The sequence below is a fragment of the Triturus cristatus genome, chromosome 11 (genome assembly GCF_964204655.1).
Source record: "Triturus cristatus chromosome 11, aTriCri1.1, whole genome shotgun sequence".
Classification (NCBI taxonomy): Eukaryota; Metazoa; Chordata; class Amphibia; order Caudata; family Salamandridae; genus Triturus; species Triturus cristatus.
The window spans coordinates 435,213,548-435,229,961 of record NC_140594.1 but is presented as its reverse complement, the minus strand read 5'-3'; the positions used below and the strand labels follow the sequence as shown (position 1 = coordinate 435,229,961).

At 45.4% G+C, this 16,414-nt stretch overlaps 1 protein-coding gene across 2 annotated transcripts in view; it reads left to right on the top strand.

Annotated features, from left to right (window-relative positions):
* ARHGAP25 (Rho GTPase activating protein 25) overlaps positions 1 to 16,414 on the top strand; it is a 346,205-nt gene that overhangs the window by 269,292 nt on the left and 60,499 nt on the right. Inside the window, exon 1 of one of the 2 annotated variants that reach the window (XM_085636350.1) lies at positions 14,511 to 14,822. The exons of the other annotated variant lie outside the window; for it this stretch is intronic. Within the exon in view, the coding sequence (XP_085492476.1) occupies positions 14,705 to 14,822 (118 nt within the window). The 5' untranslated portion in view covers positions 14,511 to 14,704. Of the gene's footprint in view, positions 1 to 14,510; positions 14,823 to 16,414 lie in introns of those variants that run through there. 2 annotated transcript variants of the gene reach the window in all.

Below are 16,414 nucleotides of genomic sequence, written 5' to 3'. Positions count from 1 at the left end.
ACTGTATAAACAACTATATATTGCCAATACCCAAACAAATAAACACTTGTGTTCACCCATATCATTCTGACCTCTAAATTGTATAAAGCATGCTGGCTATACCGGGCAAATGCTTGTGCAGTTACAAACAACTATGGTCATGCCATGAACTGTAAAAAAAAGTCTGCCATATGTCATGACATAAGTGTATGTGTGTGTTACAAATCACATGTGTGCAGGCATCACAACGCATGTTTGTGCACCGGCCACCGTCTTGTAATTGGTTTGGTTTAACAGAAGACACATTGCCAGAGCAGCTAGCCATGCGTGGGAATGCATTTTTGGCACACTCACAAACTGCTACTATAAAAGCATTGGCAAAGTCAATAGCTCTGCCTTTTGAAGTTTAAAACGATTGACTTTGCAAATGCGTGTTTAATCTGTTGCAAAACAATGTGCGAACCCGAGTTTATTTTAATATATAAATTGTGGAGAATAGTTGTATACAATCTTCATGGGTGGATTTTGATAACAATCTATTTCTTTCTTGAGCAATGTGCAGATCCTCAGAGACTACAACTCTGCTCCATAGCATGCTAAGTGCAAAAAACAAGCATAGGCAAAGCCAATAGGTCTAATTTTTGGGTACAATTGGATTTACCAATGGTTTTTAGAGATGCTGTACAGTATGGATAAAGAAAATAAACAAAACAAATGCACTATGCCAAGAAAGGCCATATCATTTTATTTTATTTCTTTTTTTTATTTGCCAATTGGTAATAAAAAAAGGGTGCAGGTCATTTTGTAAGCCTCACTGTGCTTTTGCTTCCTCTGCTCAAATACTGGAGGTCAAAGCGTGTAGTGCCATGGTTTGGTGTACAGTGAAGTGCTGCAATAGAACATTTTGAAGGTGAGCTGTAATGGAGTGGTGCTCAATGAACCCTTATTACATGATGTGAAGCAATGTGTTCTGGGGCATATGTCGCTAGCTAAAAGCTGGTGTAGGTAGAAGGGGTGTGGAGTGGGCTACAGAGGTGCTCAGTGTATCAATGTGGTGTGCAGTGAACTGGCGCGCACTGGTGTGGTCTGTGTAGCATATTAATGCTGTATCCACTAGGACCCTTGTGGTTCTGGGTGAACTCTGAACAGCAACTACGTGATATATGGGAGACGTGTTTGGGTTTGGTTCTGGGAAGTATAACGTAATGTGTAGTGCGTGAATGAATGTTGGAGAATAAAGACATGTTCAACTGCAGCTCCTGTGTGTTCTGTAATTATTTGCATGCAAAAACTGGCGATGAGTTGGGGATATGTCCCCGTGGAAAATAAAACTGCTCCCCCTGAAAGTATGCAACGGTATGGCAAACTGCTTGTGCCCAGAATAGACGCAAAGCAGTTTGCGAATGGCATACGTGGAGTCAAAGCCCTGTTCCAGCCCATACATGGCCGCTGAAGCAATGGAAGTCACCGCAGGGGAGTTTATATCAAAATGCCCGCCAACACTGTTGATGAGGCTGTAGGCAGGACGCTGTGCCATGAATATAGAGCAACTATTCAGATGAAGCAAGAAAATAACTACAGTGCCAACAAGGTACAAGAACCAGAGAGCATACTCACATTCAAGAGTGAATGAAGCACATTGCAACACATGCTTCTGCATGTGGCCGATGCTTGCAAAAGTTGTCGGAGCCACCCTGCATAGCAAAATCAGTTGAACGACACATGCTCACATAATGGTGGCAGAAGGGAGTAGTGCTAAATACAATGCAGCCGTGTTTTTGAAGGCACAAACACCATTCGACACATCTAAAAAACAGAACATTAGTGCCATGAGGACTGCATGGATTGAAACTTTAAATGACTTCGTAGATGCGCTAGAGGAGGAAGATGATGAGAAAATCATCAAATATCAACCTTGCAGGCGATGGAGTGAAAGACGTGTTAAAGAAATTTTCACAGACTGACGCAACATCGTACCGAAAGGTGAAAGAAGTGCTGGAAGCCAAGTTCAATCCAATGCCGAATGTTGGTTATGAAATGTATATCTTCAAGAAGGTACAACAACAGACTGGTGAAACATAGGGTGAGTTTGTTGAAAGATTTGGCACACTCATTAAACATTGCAGCTTCTGTGACTTAACTGATAAAGAAGCCATGTGCCTCAGAGACATCGATGGCTGGCTTTTAGATTCTTTCAGAAGGCACATGTTGAAAGAGGCATTCAGTCTAGAGAAAATGCTGATGGCTGGGAGAGCAGAGGAACAAGCAGAATGACAAGCTGCTGACATGGAAGTAGGGAAAGTGCACAATGAATCAGCGTTGACCATTAAAGCCAAGCACAGAATAGATGCACATATGTCGATGCTGTTGAAGAAAACAAAACTATGCTTCCAAAGTGGATTTTCCTTTCCCCATGAAGGCCAATGTCCAGTCCGAGGACAAATCTGCAAAGGTGGTGGGAAAGAAAACCATTTCATAACTATGTGTAGAGCTATGGAAAAATCAAGTGCATCACGATGGAAAAAAAGATGGATGCAAGAATGTACCAGAAGCCCTCTCCCCATGGCATCAAAACCAAAAGGCAACATCAGCTACAACAACGAGAGACCAAGCGAAATCAATCTATGTCAAGTTCGTTGTGTGCGGCTATCAAGTACAAGCAAAGAAGATGGATGCGCACTTATGATGTCCACCAAAAGACGACATACACATGTGTGGTAAGCTGCCTGTGAGGAAGACCGAAGTTTGAGAAACATTCACCGAACAAAGCGCTATACTACATTTGGACATTGCACCAGAATTACACTGAATTTTAATGGTTACCCCATAACCTTCATCATTGATAGTTGGGCATCAATTAATATCATGCCAGTAGAAGAGTTCAAAAGCCTCTCACCTGTGCCATGCCTCATTCCTTAAGACACAAAGGTATACACATGGGCCACTTGTAAACTGTTGCGAAGCCAAGAGTCGTTCACAGCGGCAATGCAACACAAAACTATGTCAGAACGTGCCACCATTCATGGCCTACATGGAACTTCATCTAGTGCATGTTTGCTCAGTTTTGCCATAGTGACTGTTTTGGGGATAATATCTCTCATCTGCATCCACTGTGCTCATCCTGATATCACAAGTCAATTCTCGTTGTTGTTTTGATGCCTTGGGAAAACTCATTAAAATAAAAGTACACCTTCACATCAAGAAAGAAATTTTTCCTGTTGCCCACCTTAGAGTTGCTTTTCATTTGCAAGAAGCTTTAGAGAAATAGTTGGTAACACTTTTAAAACTTGGAATCATTGAACGTTCCATAGGCCCCACGCTATGGGTTTCGTCAATAGAAGTTGTACCAAAAAAGAACTGTAGTGGTGCGGTGTGCATTTGTGTTGACATTGCCAGCTAATAGAACCATTGAGAGGGAGAGACACCCTCATCCCCATGTAGCGGGGCCCCTGCCCCCAGACATCTTCCACAGAGCCACCATCGCTCCGGAACTACGACGCACCATCAACACCACTTTCGAAACCGGCATCTTTCCCAATGACTGGAAATGCACAGGAGTCAGGCCCCTACTCAAGAAGCCCTCAGCGATCCCACGGCCCTCAAGAACTACAACCCATCTCCCTCCTCTCCTTCGTGGCCAAAGTCACAGAGAAGACCGTCAACGTCCAACTTACAAAATTCATCAAAGAAAACTCCATCCTCAACCCCTCCCAATCCGGATTTCGCAGCAACCAAAGCACTGAGACAGCTTTACTCGCCGCCACAGACGACTTCCACACCCTCCTCGACCAAGGACACACCGCAGCCCTGTTCCTACTCGACCTCTTGGCAGCCTTCGACATTGTCTCCCACTGCACTCTCGCCGCCAGACTCCACAAAGCTGGCATACAGGGAACCACACTCGACTGGCTCAGCTCCTTCCTCACCAGCAGAACCCAAAGAATCCGACTCCCACCCTTCCTCTCCGAGAAATCAACTGCAGAGTAGCCCAAGGATCGTCTCTCAGCCCCATGCTCTTCAACATGTACATGGCCCCCCTCACCGCTATAATCAAACAACAAAGTCTCAACATAGTATCCTACGCCGACGACATACAGCTCATCCTTTCCCTCACCAAGGACCCCATCACCACCAACTTCCAGGAAGGAATGAAAGACTTTGCATCCTGGATGAGCAGTAGCTGCCTGAAGCTCAACTCAGAGAAGACAGAAGTCCTTGTCCTCAGGCCAGGGGCGGCTCTAGGCTCATGGTGGCCCTGTGCAGGGAGTGCAGGTAGGGGGCCCCGGAAGAGGGGGTCCGGGCGAGGCGGAGCTCAGGAAGGTGTTTTAATAAAACGTCCAGAAAAGGCGTTAGATGACCAGTAACATGGTAACAGAAAAACGACGTTTACTTTTTGAGTGCTCATCACTTGGATACTTTGTTTTAGAATCTGGGTCTCTGGAGGGACCCCTTTCAACAAGAAAAACACGTTGCGCGTCCGTAAGAGAGTTCGGCCACAAAGCAGGATCCTTCCAATCACATAAATCATATTCAGAACACGGGTCTGTAACATGGTCTTGCTCTTTGGTTTCCTTTTCAATACCAGCATCATCCGTCTGTAAACTCTGAACCTCCTTCAGAATGCCAGATGTTGATGGACCGATGAATGATGTTTCAGTTTCTCTGTCTGAGGGTCTTTTGTAATAATCCTCATCCTGAGTTGGTAATTGCTGCATGTTTGTATCAATTTCAGAGTCACCTTGTTCATTTTCATTGGTCTGCTCATGAGTATCATTCTGCTCATGGATATCATCATTGTTTTGTTCTTCTTTATGGTCGTCAGCGCCTGTTTTACCGAGTGCATCAGCAGTACTCTGGCCAGAGGATTCTCCATCTTTAGGTTTCCCTTGGGTGATAAAGTTCAGGATTGCTCCTTCCTGTGACACTACGAAAGCCTGCTGAGCCACCTTTCTCTTTCGTTTCGAATAACCAGATTTGTGTACTCTAATTCTCTTCATTTTGCTTGCAATGCAGCGGGCGAGGCTAGCAGTGGGTAGGGAAAAAAAGAAGACAATCAGCAGTGGCGGCAGCTGAAAGATTTTGATGTGTCATTTTTATTTTCTTGCAAAAACAACAGTTGATGGACAGAATGCAGAACAATGTCATACATTCACCCCAGTACAGAGATCTGGGCCTAAATCCATTGTTTTTTTGCTCACCACACCACCCCAGTTCAGACATGGCCATATGCAAATCAGCCTTGACCCTGTGCCTCATGGGAACAGTCCAGCCCAAACTGCCAAGCCATGTCTTCCCTGGACTACACAATGAAGGACCAGCATACCTTAATGAACGAGTGAATTTCCACCAACCTACCAGGAAAATATGTTCCAGAACCATCTCCCTAGCAGCCACCCAATGCAGCCGCTGATAAAACAGTGGAGGCGCTACTTCTCCCACATGGCAGTGAAGACCTGAACCCTCCCCCTGCACCTTAGAGCCTCACCATCGCTCCAGCAGTTCAGGAAGGACCACAAGACCTCGCTGTTCAACCAACAAGCAGCATGATCCAGCAGCATGAATCCCACACCGCCTCGAGACCCTTGTGTGAAGCAGCTGAGCTTTACAAACCCTGACTGATTGATAGTAATTACCCTTCCCACTACATGTATGACACATTATGAGGACTAGCCACATATGGAAGGTTTATTTGAAGAGTGTTATAAAACTATAGGGTAGATCATGTGACTTTGCATACAAGGTCTGTTTTCTCAGTCCACTGAGAACAGTAGAGCCTGGAGAATAGTTCATGATCTATTTGGGAAGTGACCTTAGCAGGAAGAGAGTAAGCTACCTTGAAATCATGGCACACAGAGACCTGTCTCAGTACGTCACTAACTGATCCTGAAGACAGCCTACAGGTAACCAAAGACTGGTCCACTTTACCACATTGTCAAAAGACAAAATACAATATATTTAATTAAGGTTTCTTGTATAGTGCCATATTCCAGCAACCAGTTCTGCTCGCTTTCAGAGCACCTATTAAACAAGGATTAATTACAGTGAGTCCTAAGGCTATGAAAAGGCACTAGAGGTTCACTGAAGCAAAATTAATGTGCAAGGAACATCCAGTCAGGAGACAACTTTCAAGCAGACGTACGAATCACTAGCACAGCGTACCAACGACCCCATGGGCCGTGGCATAAGCAAGGAAAATGGCCCCTTTGGCTGCTGCTCAGGAAGTAAATATAGCAATTATCAGGGTTCAATGGGCCCCTGAGGGTTTTGGGTCTCAGTACCACTGTACTTGCTGAACCAATGGTAACTATGCCCATAGTATGGACAGAGAAGGCTGCTTCACCAATTGCAAACTGAGGACTAGTTAAACTAGTTTTCTCTGCTAGTCACATGACAAGCACTGGAATGTAATTAAAGAAATGATCAAGAAGCCAGTCTCCTACCAAGGTCTCTGCAAAAGGGCATTAGATTGAGTTAACATGGGTAGGCACTGCCATCCTATTCCAGGCGTCCATCCATAGGTGCTTGCATTTCATGTCTGCCTCAACACCATATAAACAGACATAACCAAATGCCAAGTACATTCGAACACTCGATGTTTTAAAAGATTTGTGCAGGCAGATCCACTCATTAGATCACAAGTATCAGCTTCATACTCTGTTTTCATGATAAATTGTAATCATTTTAATGAATCCTTAACATTACGTCTAACACCTCATACCCTGCTCTCCTCTTCCCCCCAATACTACCGTGCCTCCCAAGTTACACCTCCAAAAGTCACCATGCCTCCCCTCAGCCACAAGTAAACACCGCCCCTGCACTCCTGACTCACTCTTCCCTTAACATACAGCGCCGATCTGTACCACTCCCTACCCCTGGCGCACGGTGACCACCTCTCCGACCCGTGCCCTCTCAGAGATGAATCGTGAGAGAGAGGCTCTCTCTCACAATTCATCATGCCCTCCCTTCCCATGACCACCAGAATACCTCCAGCTCGCCACCTCACATGGCTTACCTCCACCCAGACCCAAAGCACACACCATCTACAATAACATCCTCACCCAACCTTCCCCACGCCCCCGGCTCCTCACCCCCATGGGCTGTGATACATTCATACGCCTGATCTGCCCTCCTCCCCAGGGCTCCCCACACCCTCGTCCAATGGCTCACCTTCCCTCGGGTTCACTCTGCAGTGGCACACGCTGACCTCCTCACTCCCCCTCCCCATGCCCTGACCCTCGGGCTGCTCACCTCGCAGCTGGCACCAAAGGTTGCACACTGGCATGCTATCCTCTGCAAGGCAGCCTTTCTTGCCCAGGGTCTCTAGGCGCGCCGGTGCATGGCCTCGGCCGGTCTCGGTGTTGCTCGCTGCACGCCGGGCACGGGTGCTGCCACCCCTCCTGCCGCCAGTGATGCGTGGTGCTTCTGTAACCCCTTCGCTGCAGGACTCGCGGGCACTGCGCATGCGCGCGCATGCGAGCCTCCGGAGGTGCCAGATCTGGACTATTAAAACAAGCTCGATTCTCCTGGAAAAAAAGTTCTAAACAAGCACAAGACCTACCAGAAGAGCCCGAAACAAGGTCGACCCCACACAAAGACGAGACTGGGTTAGAAAGGAAAAGAGTATAAGAACAACCATTCAGCGTGCATCACATTGGATTTAGCATGCCTCAGTCGTTCATGCGCCAAATCCCTGCCAGGGGCCGCCACGAATATGTATTGTATCTGATTCCTCGTGGTGGCCCCTGGGGTTTGGTGGCCCTGTGCAGGTGCACAGCTTGCACATGACTAAGGCCGCCCCTGCTCAGGCCCTCCCCCTCCAAATGGGACAACTCCTGGTGGCCCACCGCCCTCGGCAACCTCCCCACCCCACGGACCAAGCCGGAAACCTCAGCATTGTACTCGACTCCTCACTCTCAACAGGTCAACACTGTCACCTCCACCTGTTTCAACAACCTCCGCATCCTCCGAAAGACCTTCAAATGAATCCCCCATTAATAAAGGAAGACAGTCACCCTCGCACTCATAACCAGCAAACTGGACTACGGAAACGCCCTCTATGCCGGGATCAACAAGTCTCTGCTCCACAAACTCAAAACCATACGGAACACCGCAGCCAGACTCGTCCTCGGCATTCCTCAATACGAGCACATCACCCAGCACATGCATAACCTCTACTGGCTCCCCGTCGAGAAAATAGTTACTTTCAAGATACTCACCCACACCTCCAAATGCCTCCACAACACCGGACTACAATACTTCAATGACAGAATTTCCTTCCACGTATTTCCCTGATTTATTGATTGATTGATTGATATAGCGGACATGATCATGCAACTGACCTAAACAAAGGGTACCACCAACTCAAGTTAGAGGAGAAAGTGCAGATATATTACCACTTTTTCCACTCATGTTGGTTTGTTCTGATACAAGAGACTGAGTTTTGAGCATCCTTGGCTGCTGAGACATTTCAGGATATTATCACAGAGTAATCAAATCTGTTACACGTGCTTTCAATTACAGTGATGACATAATGGTCTTTGGGAGAACTCAGAAAGAACACAACAAAGTCCTCACTCAAGTGTGCCAGTTACTTGCTGATGCAGGTCTCACTTTGAATGCAGCGAAATGTGAATTTCACAAAACTAAACTTACATATTCTCTGATGAGGAATGACTCCAGATCTAGATAAGGTGCAAACACTGTCATCCACTTGCCCCCTCCCCCCAAGATGCTACCATGCTGCAATCCTTTCTAGGCATGCCCAGCTATTGCTCAAGATACATTCTTAACTCTGCCATAGTGAAGCATATAAGGCAACATAGAGGGTAGGAGGCAAGGACGCACACAAGGAGCACACAGACAACAGAGGGTGTGCAGAATGTGCTGGGGGCAAGCAGACGGACAACGGAGGGTGTTATGGAGGAGATATGGGCAGATAGACGGACAATGGATGTTTATCAGGAGGGCCTGGGGAAAGCACATACATGGTAGAGGGTAGTTGGGAGGGTCTGGGGACAAGCAGACAAACAATGGAGTGTACGCAGGATGGGATGAGGGAGGCAGATGGATATCAGAGGATGAGGGTATAGGTTCAAACAGATGTACAACAGAGGGTCTGCAGGCGTGAGGAACACAGAGGGGGAGAAGTGCATGAGGTAAAAGCATGCACTCTCGTTGAGTGATTAAACAAAAATGAAAAGTGGCACCTGGAAAAATGCACAGTAGAAGGACACAAGTAATGCATCCATGCTCAATGAGAGGAACTAACGCATAAAGAGGATAACAGATACTGACCAATAAGAAGCAAGCAAATGAGTGTGACAGCGAAGCCAACCAATTGTGAGTAGTGGGCAACATCTAAGCCCTGTACAAGATAACAAAAGGTCAAGCAAGAGACAGCGCATGCGCTGTCTTAGGCAAGACCTAAAGAGAAAGGAGAGCCTACAAACATGAACAAATAACAAGCAAGCATATGAGAATGACAGTAAAGCCAACCAATTGTAAGCAGTGGTTGGGCTGTAAGACCATGTAAAGCTTACATGTTTTTTTTCCAATAGACAGCTTGCGCTGTCTGGTAAGCAAAACCTAAAAATATACTGTTTTTTACTCAAACAGTTCAAAATGTGTGAAAATTAACCTAATGACCCAGGATGTTTTTGGTACTAAATAAGAAAATCAGATAAAAATCTAGCACGGCTTACGGAAAACACGAAACACTTTTTCAGAAGTTTGAAGGGTGGTGTATGACCCTATTAAAAAGAGCAAGAGGATGGCATGGAACAACATCCTCCATAAAAAGCCCCAACAGCTTACATCTTGGACACTTTTTCCTCTGGAAAATAAAATACACATTCAGATTCAGGTAAATGAATGTGCAAGACAAAAGGCACCTAAATTAGACAAATTCATTCTCTTATAAATTATGAATGCAATATTCGCAGCAGATATGATTCTGGTGGCCTCTTCTACTTCTTTTACCACAGTTGCCCTGCTCTTATTGCCATGTTGACCCTGCCCCCCCCCCCCCTTGGGCACCTCGCTGAGCTCTTCCACAGGATGTTCTTCCTTTGCACTTTCTACCTTGATTACCCTCCTGCAGTGGGGGTCACCCCCATGTTTTTGTTTGGGGGTGAGGGAGATGGAGGCCTGCCAGACCCACTGCAAAGTTACCTATCTGACCCCACACAAGTGTTTCTCCTTCCTCTCACCCCCCTAGTGCTCAATTGGAGCCAGCAGTTGCTGGTGGCCCACCAGTACTCATTTTAAGGGGATGGCACTTGAGAAATTTACCAAGAGAGGGAAAAACACATAAAGTGGAAAGATGGAGGAAGAGAAAGATGGTAAACCTATCTCAAAGGGAGAAAGCAGAAGCCTGCATGAGTGAGATAAATGGTCTGGGAGTATTTGGTAGGGGATTAAAAAGGAATAAAGTGAATTCAAGACTACAGAGCCTTGGTACTTGATGCCCTGACATTCAATAGCACCGGCTGCTGGTTGCTGAGCAGATCTACGGGCATTGACTCTCATTCCTTTATAAACTAAGCACTGCCTACCCCCACCCCGTGGTTTTCACCCCACCCCGTGGTTTTCATCATAATCGAAGCAGATGCATGGCACAATTACAGTTCGCACAAAGCAACATTACTAGAGATATAAAGTGGTCATGCTGAGGAAAGTATGATCGATTAATCCTCTGAAAAGCAGAGATAATAGAATAGCACAAAATATGTTTACATATCCTCCAGCGCATTTCCTGCAATTATAGGTGATACTGCTTTTCACTGCAGTGCTATTTCTCTGGTACTCGAATGTGTTTGTGAAAATTAATTTCTAAAGGGAATTTGGTTACCACTGCTTTTTGAAAGATTTTTTCCATTCTTGTTATTTTTACTGGGGAAGATTCTCTGCTGGAGGCAATAATAAAGTTTAGACTATTGGCAGTGATAATCCCTCTGGTTGAGAACACTTTTCTGGAAATGTTATGAAAGGATAAATATTTGACTATGCTTTTGTGAAAATGTTACATACAATATAATTTTAAACGAGGCCCTTATGCTTTGTTGTGCACTATTTTCTTTAAGGCAGTTTCTGGCATCCAGTGCTTAGTTAGAAAAAAGTCCCCAGTAACAGTTTTCTTTCTTCAAAAACTGTACCACAATTGGCACAACTTCAGCCACCATATAAGCTCCCAGTAAACGGTACCCCTGATGCCTAGGGCATTGGAACTGCAGAGGCTCCTCAAGGGATGCAGCACAAATTGTGTCACCCTAGGGACCCCTCACGAAGATCACGCAAACTACCTTTACAGGCTGTATGTCTTGGTGCAGTCAAAACAGAAGAGTTGACATGGCCACATCCCTGTGTGCCATGCCCCCAGACACTGAATGAGGTATAGGTAAGCCACCCCTACTGCAGGCCTTACAGCCCTAAGGCAGGGTGCACTGTATCCCATGTGTGGACATATCTGCATGTACAGACATGATCCTGAAATATCTAAGCCTATTCTTGGATATTGTAATTGCACAGGGAAGCCATAGAGAGTGCATAGACTGGACACCCATCATAATGAGTTCCCCAGCTCCATTATGGCTTCACTGTACCCTGAGATGTTTGGTACCAAACATCTTGTCTAATAAATCCTCACTGATGCCAGTGTTGGATTTATTATTAAATGCACACAGGGGACACCTTAGAGGGTCCCCTGAAAATGTACCAAACACTGGTGTGGTCTCTGACTAGTCTTAGCCAGCCGACCACCAACAGACATGTTTCTGACCTCATGGGGTGAGAACCTGTGCTCTCAGAGGTCGGGAACAATGCCTGCTCTGGGCAAAGGTGCTTCACACCTCCTCCAGGCCAGAATGGTATTCCAAGGCGGGAAGTTTCAAATGCAATGCCACCTTTAAAATGCAGCCCAGGCATCTCCAGATAGTGGAGGATGTAAACCCTCTGTCCTGCTCCCCTTCCGGCAGGAAGACAGGCGGGAACATTTGTTAGATTAGGAGTTGGGCCCACATTCAGCAAGCACCACCACTAAGGGGGGCAGGTAATGTAGACCCCACTTTTCAGTTTCCTACACCTTGTTTGAGAGGGAATTAGGCAATTAGGGTCAGTTTTGTGCCCACTCTCCAAAGGAAGTCGTCACATAGAAGGGGTTGACACCCTAAATGTAGGTAGCCCATTGGCTACAACCAGTCTCCCTCTGTAACGACCCTCAATGTAGTATTTAGGTGGCACCCCTGGACTCTGAATTTTAGATTTGAGGGATCTAAGAAAACAATGGACAAATAAGAGCTGCTGACACAAGAATCGAGGACCTGCTGCATCATTTTGGCATGAAATCCTGCATGCTGCCTCAAGGACTTAACTATCATAGTGTGCTGTGTCGTCCTGCTGCTGTGAAGACTCCAAGAACACCGGAACACTTGCAGCTCTTTGACAATTGCCAGAGAACTCCCTTGGAGTAGAGGAACTACTCCCCTGCAGTCCACGGGTACCTATCCCGCAGAGCCCTGTTTACCGACTTGCTGCTCCCTGGCAACTCGGATGCAGCACCCAAGCAAGAAGAAGTACACCAGCTCCATAGGATCAGATATGCCCCCAACCAAGTGAGAGGACACCAAGACCTACCAGAGCCATGCCATAGCAATAACCGAAGTACTGGACCACCTGCAATTGACACGGAGACGAAGAATTCAATCCGGACTCCAACTGCCCTGCCCAGGAAGCAAGCACCCATTGAAGGAAGTCGAGACCACTGAGACCCACTTCATAAGTGGCCCAGCTGTCCGGAAATCGCCGCTGCAACCTGCCTGCCCCTGACTGTGAAGATCATCTCGACACACAGAGCCCGGCTGACCTATCTACTCTGTACCCAGCCCTCCTGGTCTCAGAACTGATGAACCAGCTGTGCGTCTGTGGTCCTGGGACTGTTGCAACCTTATCCCTTATTTGGGGTCCCCTGGACTTACCTGTATATCCCCCTGTGCCTCCTATTTTTAGGTGGCCCCTCTTCTTCGTAGCGCACCAGCTACCAACAACCTCAGCACCCTGCTCCTGGCCGAATCTGGGATGCTCCCAATGATCCGCTAGTGAAACTTTGGACCTGGCCTTGCTACTCACCCAGAGAACCCAGAGAATCAACTATACAATTTTCTATCTATTTTTTGCACACAACTGTGAGTTATTTTCCAAACTTTGAAAATTCAATACTTTAAAAGTACTTACCTGTGAATGAAGTTCTTGATCTTAAAAATTATATTAAAATCAGTGTTATTTTTGCAAATTGGTCTTGGGTTTATTCTTGAGTATGTGTCTCATTTATTGCCTCAGTGAGTACAACTAATTCTTAGCACTACCCTCTGATAAGCCTAACTGCTCGCTCACAGTACCACAAATCGAGCATTAGTATTATCTACTTTTGCCGCTGTGTACCAATCTGGAACCCACTGGACTCTCTGCACATTTTGCTTTGTTTTATACAACTACACAGAGATCCAGCTTCCTACAATTATCTTCCTACATTCTCCTTTTTCTGTCTTTTTTGCTATGAGTCAAAGTTTTCTGATGCTGAATTACGTCCTGGTGCCTGTGCCCACCACCTACAACAAAGGCACCAGCCCAAATTAAGCAGCAGTAATGATTGGGCTGCAAATGTGTTTTATAAATATATAAAAACTCACAATCTTTTCCCACTCATGGTGCAGTAGCATGCTGACGTGTTTTAAATTTGTGTCTTTGGTTGACACCTCCTGAAACATATGACACCTCATTCAAATGCAGAGCTCAGAATAGACTCCTCACAACCAGAAAAAGTCTATCACAATGAAACTACCCATAAGCAGGTCCACTGGAATTATGCGATTGTGAGGCTCTGGCGATTTTTGCATAATTATAGATTTGCCACATTTGCCTCATAATCCATCATCTGCTGCATCATCAGCAGATTTTAACAAAAAAAATTGTTTCTAGATCAAACGGTTACAAAGTTACTAAACAGACAGTGACACGTATTGCCTCACAGTGGAAGGCCCTTTGCAAAGGCTGTCTGGCCACCTTTCTGTAGCTTATTGCTGTGTTTGAGTGTGAAGCTGCTACTACTAATCAGTTGCAAATAATGCCCAGACAGTGTTAACACGTTTAAAAATGTCGAAAAATGTAGTAATATTATCCCAAAATTCTGCATAAATTGCCTTTTCTTGCCGCATAATTTACTCAGCCCTGCCGCATAATTTGGCCCTCCCCTGCTGCATAATTCCAGTGGCCCTGCAGAAAGTCCCTGGGCGTTTTTACTTACTTTGTTAGTCCAATCGGAGGTTTCCGAATCGAGAGACTTTGCTTTGTAATTAATATATAAAGCGCCTTCATTTATAATGAAAAATCAATAGCAGGCAGAGAGCTTTGCCTGGCAGAGGCATGGACTTTGAAGCCTTCCGGGCATTAACTGAACGGGAACTTCGGCTTAGCTGGTGGAAAAATGCCATTTCGTTTTATTGCTGGCAGTGACAGACAGGTTGGTGCTTATTACTGGTAAGACAAAGGGAGCCTTTTGTCGAGACGGGCAGGCGCGGGCTCGTCTTGTGGTGCCCGCGAGAGTGTTCGGAGCGCCCAATGAGAGATGAAGTTTACTTCGGGACCATGAGAAAGGGCTGGCGGGCAGGCATGCCCTCCTCTGCTGCTGCCCTGCGCTCTGCTTGCCGACCCTCTGCCGGCCACCGCACGTGCCATGCCGGAAGGGACAGGCAACTTCAACTGCCAACGCGGCTGGTGCTGCACGCGCGGCTGGGAGCTGCGCTTCCTGCAGCTGCAGTGTAAGCGGAAGAAGATATTCACACGGAGGAAAGGTACTGTGACGTCAATGGTAGCTCAAAATGTAGGCGAGGTGGAACCTAACATACGTGAGTATATGTCACGCTTGCATTATATGTCCATTGACATGTTTCACATTTTGCGTCTGCACTAGGGACAACTCTAGCTATTTCACTATATTCGTAAATAAATAAAAATCATAAATTAAAAAACTTACGCTTTGGGTCAGCCTTCGTCATCCCTTCATCTGTTAAAGGTCATTCACCTAATCCTTCCGTCCACCCCAGTTTACATCACGGGGCAGACCACATCCGCTGCTGGCTCTATTGCTGTGCTAGTGGTGGTATTTACTATTTACCTGATCACAGGTGCACAACCACCTAAAAAGAAGAGTGGAGGGATGCTGGACCAATACTTTACTCTGTGAATGATTTTACTTTCGATTCTTGTCCATTTTATTCAGTCATCATTGTGTATTGAAACACTAACTGAAAGCCAATAATGTACTTCCTTTGACTCACTTTGGGGCATATTATCAAGCCAGGCGATAAAACTATCGCCGCTTTAGCGGCAGAAAACTGCCGCTAAAACGGCGATAATCGGCTTGATAATATGCTCTATGGAATTCCAATTGAAGCCCATGTTAGATGTGAAAGACATCTAACCTATACTTTTTAGTAACAGAGCGCGCTACAAAAGCCTCTATAATAATAATAATAATTCCATAGAGCATATTATCAAGCCAATTATCGCCGTTTTAGCGGCAGTTTTCTGCCGCTAAAGCGGCGATAGTTTTATCGCCTGGCTTGATAATATGCCCCTAAGAGTCTTATTTTTCTTTAATGAGCATTACAACTCAAACATGTTTCTACATCTAATGTTATGACTTCTGCCTCCTAGAAAACATATATGCTGGTCTATTAAAGTTATAATCGCTGGATATTTTATATTTAAATGTATTTTTTACTGCAAGCCTATGGCCACCATGTTTCATTTCACTTTTTTTCTTCTCTTTATGTTTGTGGTATATGCTTGCAGTAAAAGACAAATAAGAACATGTAATCATTGCATTTTATTGCCAAGGCCAGATTTTACCAATGTCTGTTTGTAAATATAGGTTAATGACAGATATACCCACTTCGTAAGATATCCTAAATAGGACAGATACTATATATTCTGAATGGAGAAATATGTGGGAGTGCAAAGGAAAGAATGTGTCGTTAATACCCTGTAATAATTTAGCTGGAAAACTTTTAGTTCTCCGTTCCAAAGATTAAAGAGGAAAAGTATTTGAAGAAACAGTTTACAAATGACAAGGGACCTGTTGTAAAGGACACATGATGGAGACATTGCCCATACACCATGTATCAGATGTTGTTCAAACAGTTTGGTAGGCAGAGTGGAGAGTGTGAGATCAGTCGGGCTGGAAACCAATCCCAGAATTCTTCTTTGATTTGTGGGGCACAGAGGTTGTTGGGAAGCATTTATCCCTTCAAATAAAAGGGTAAAAGGGTCTAAATGGCGCATTATACAGCAACATTTTCAAGCATATTGGCTTAAAGCCATAGGATTTAAAGGGAGTTCTGAAGGGGAACCAACAAGAAATTGCAGTACGTCACTGTCTTTC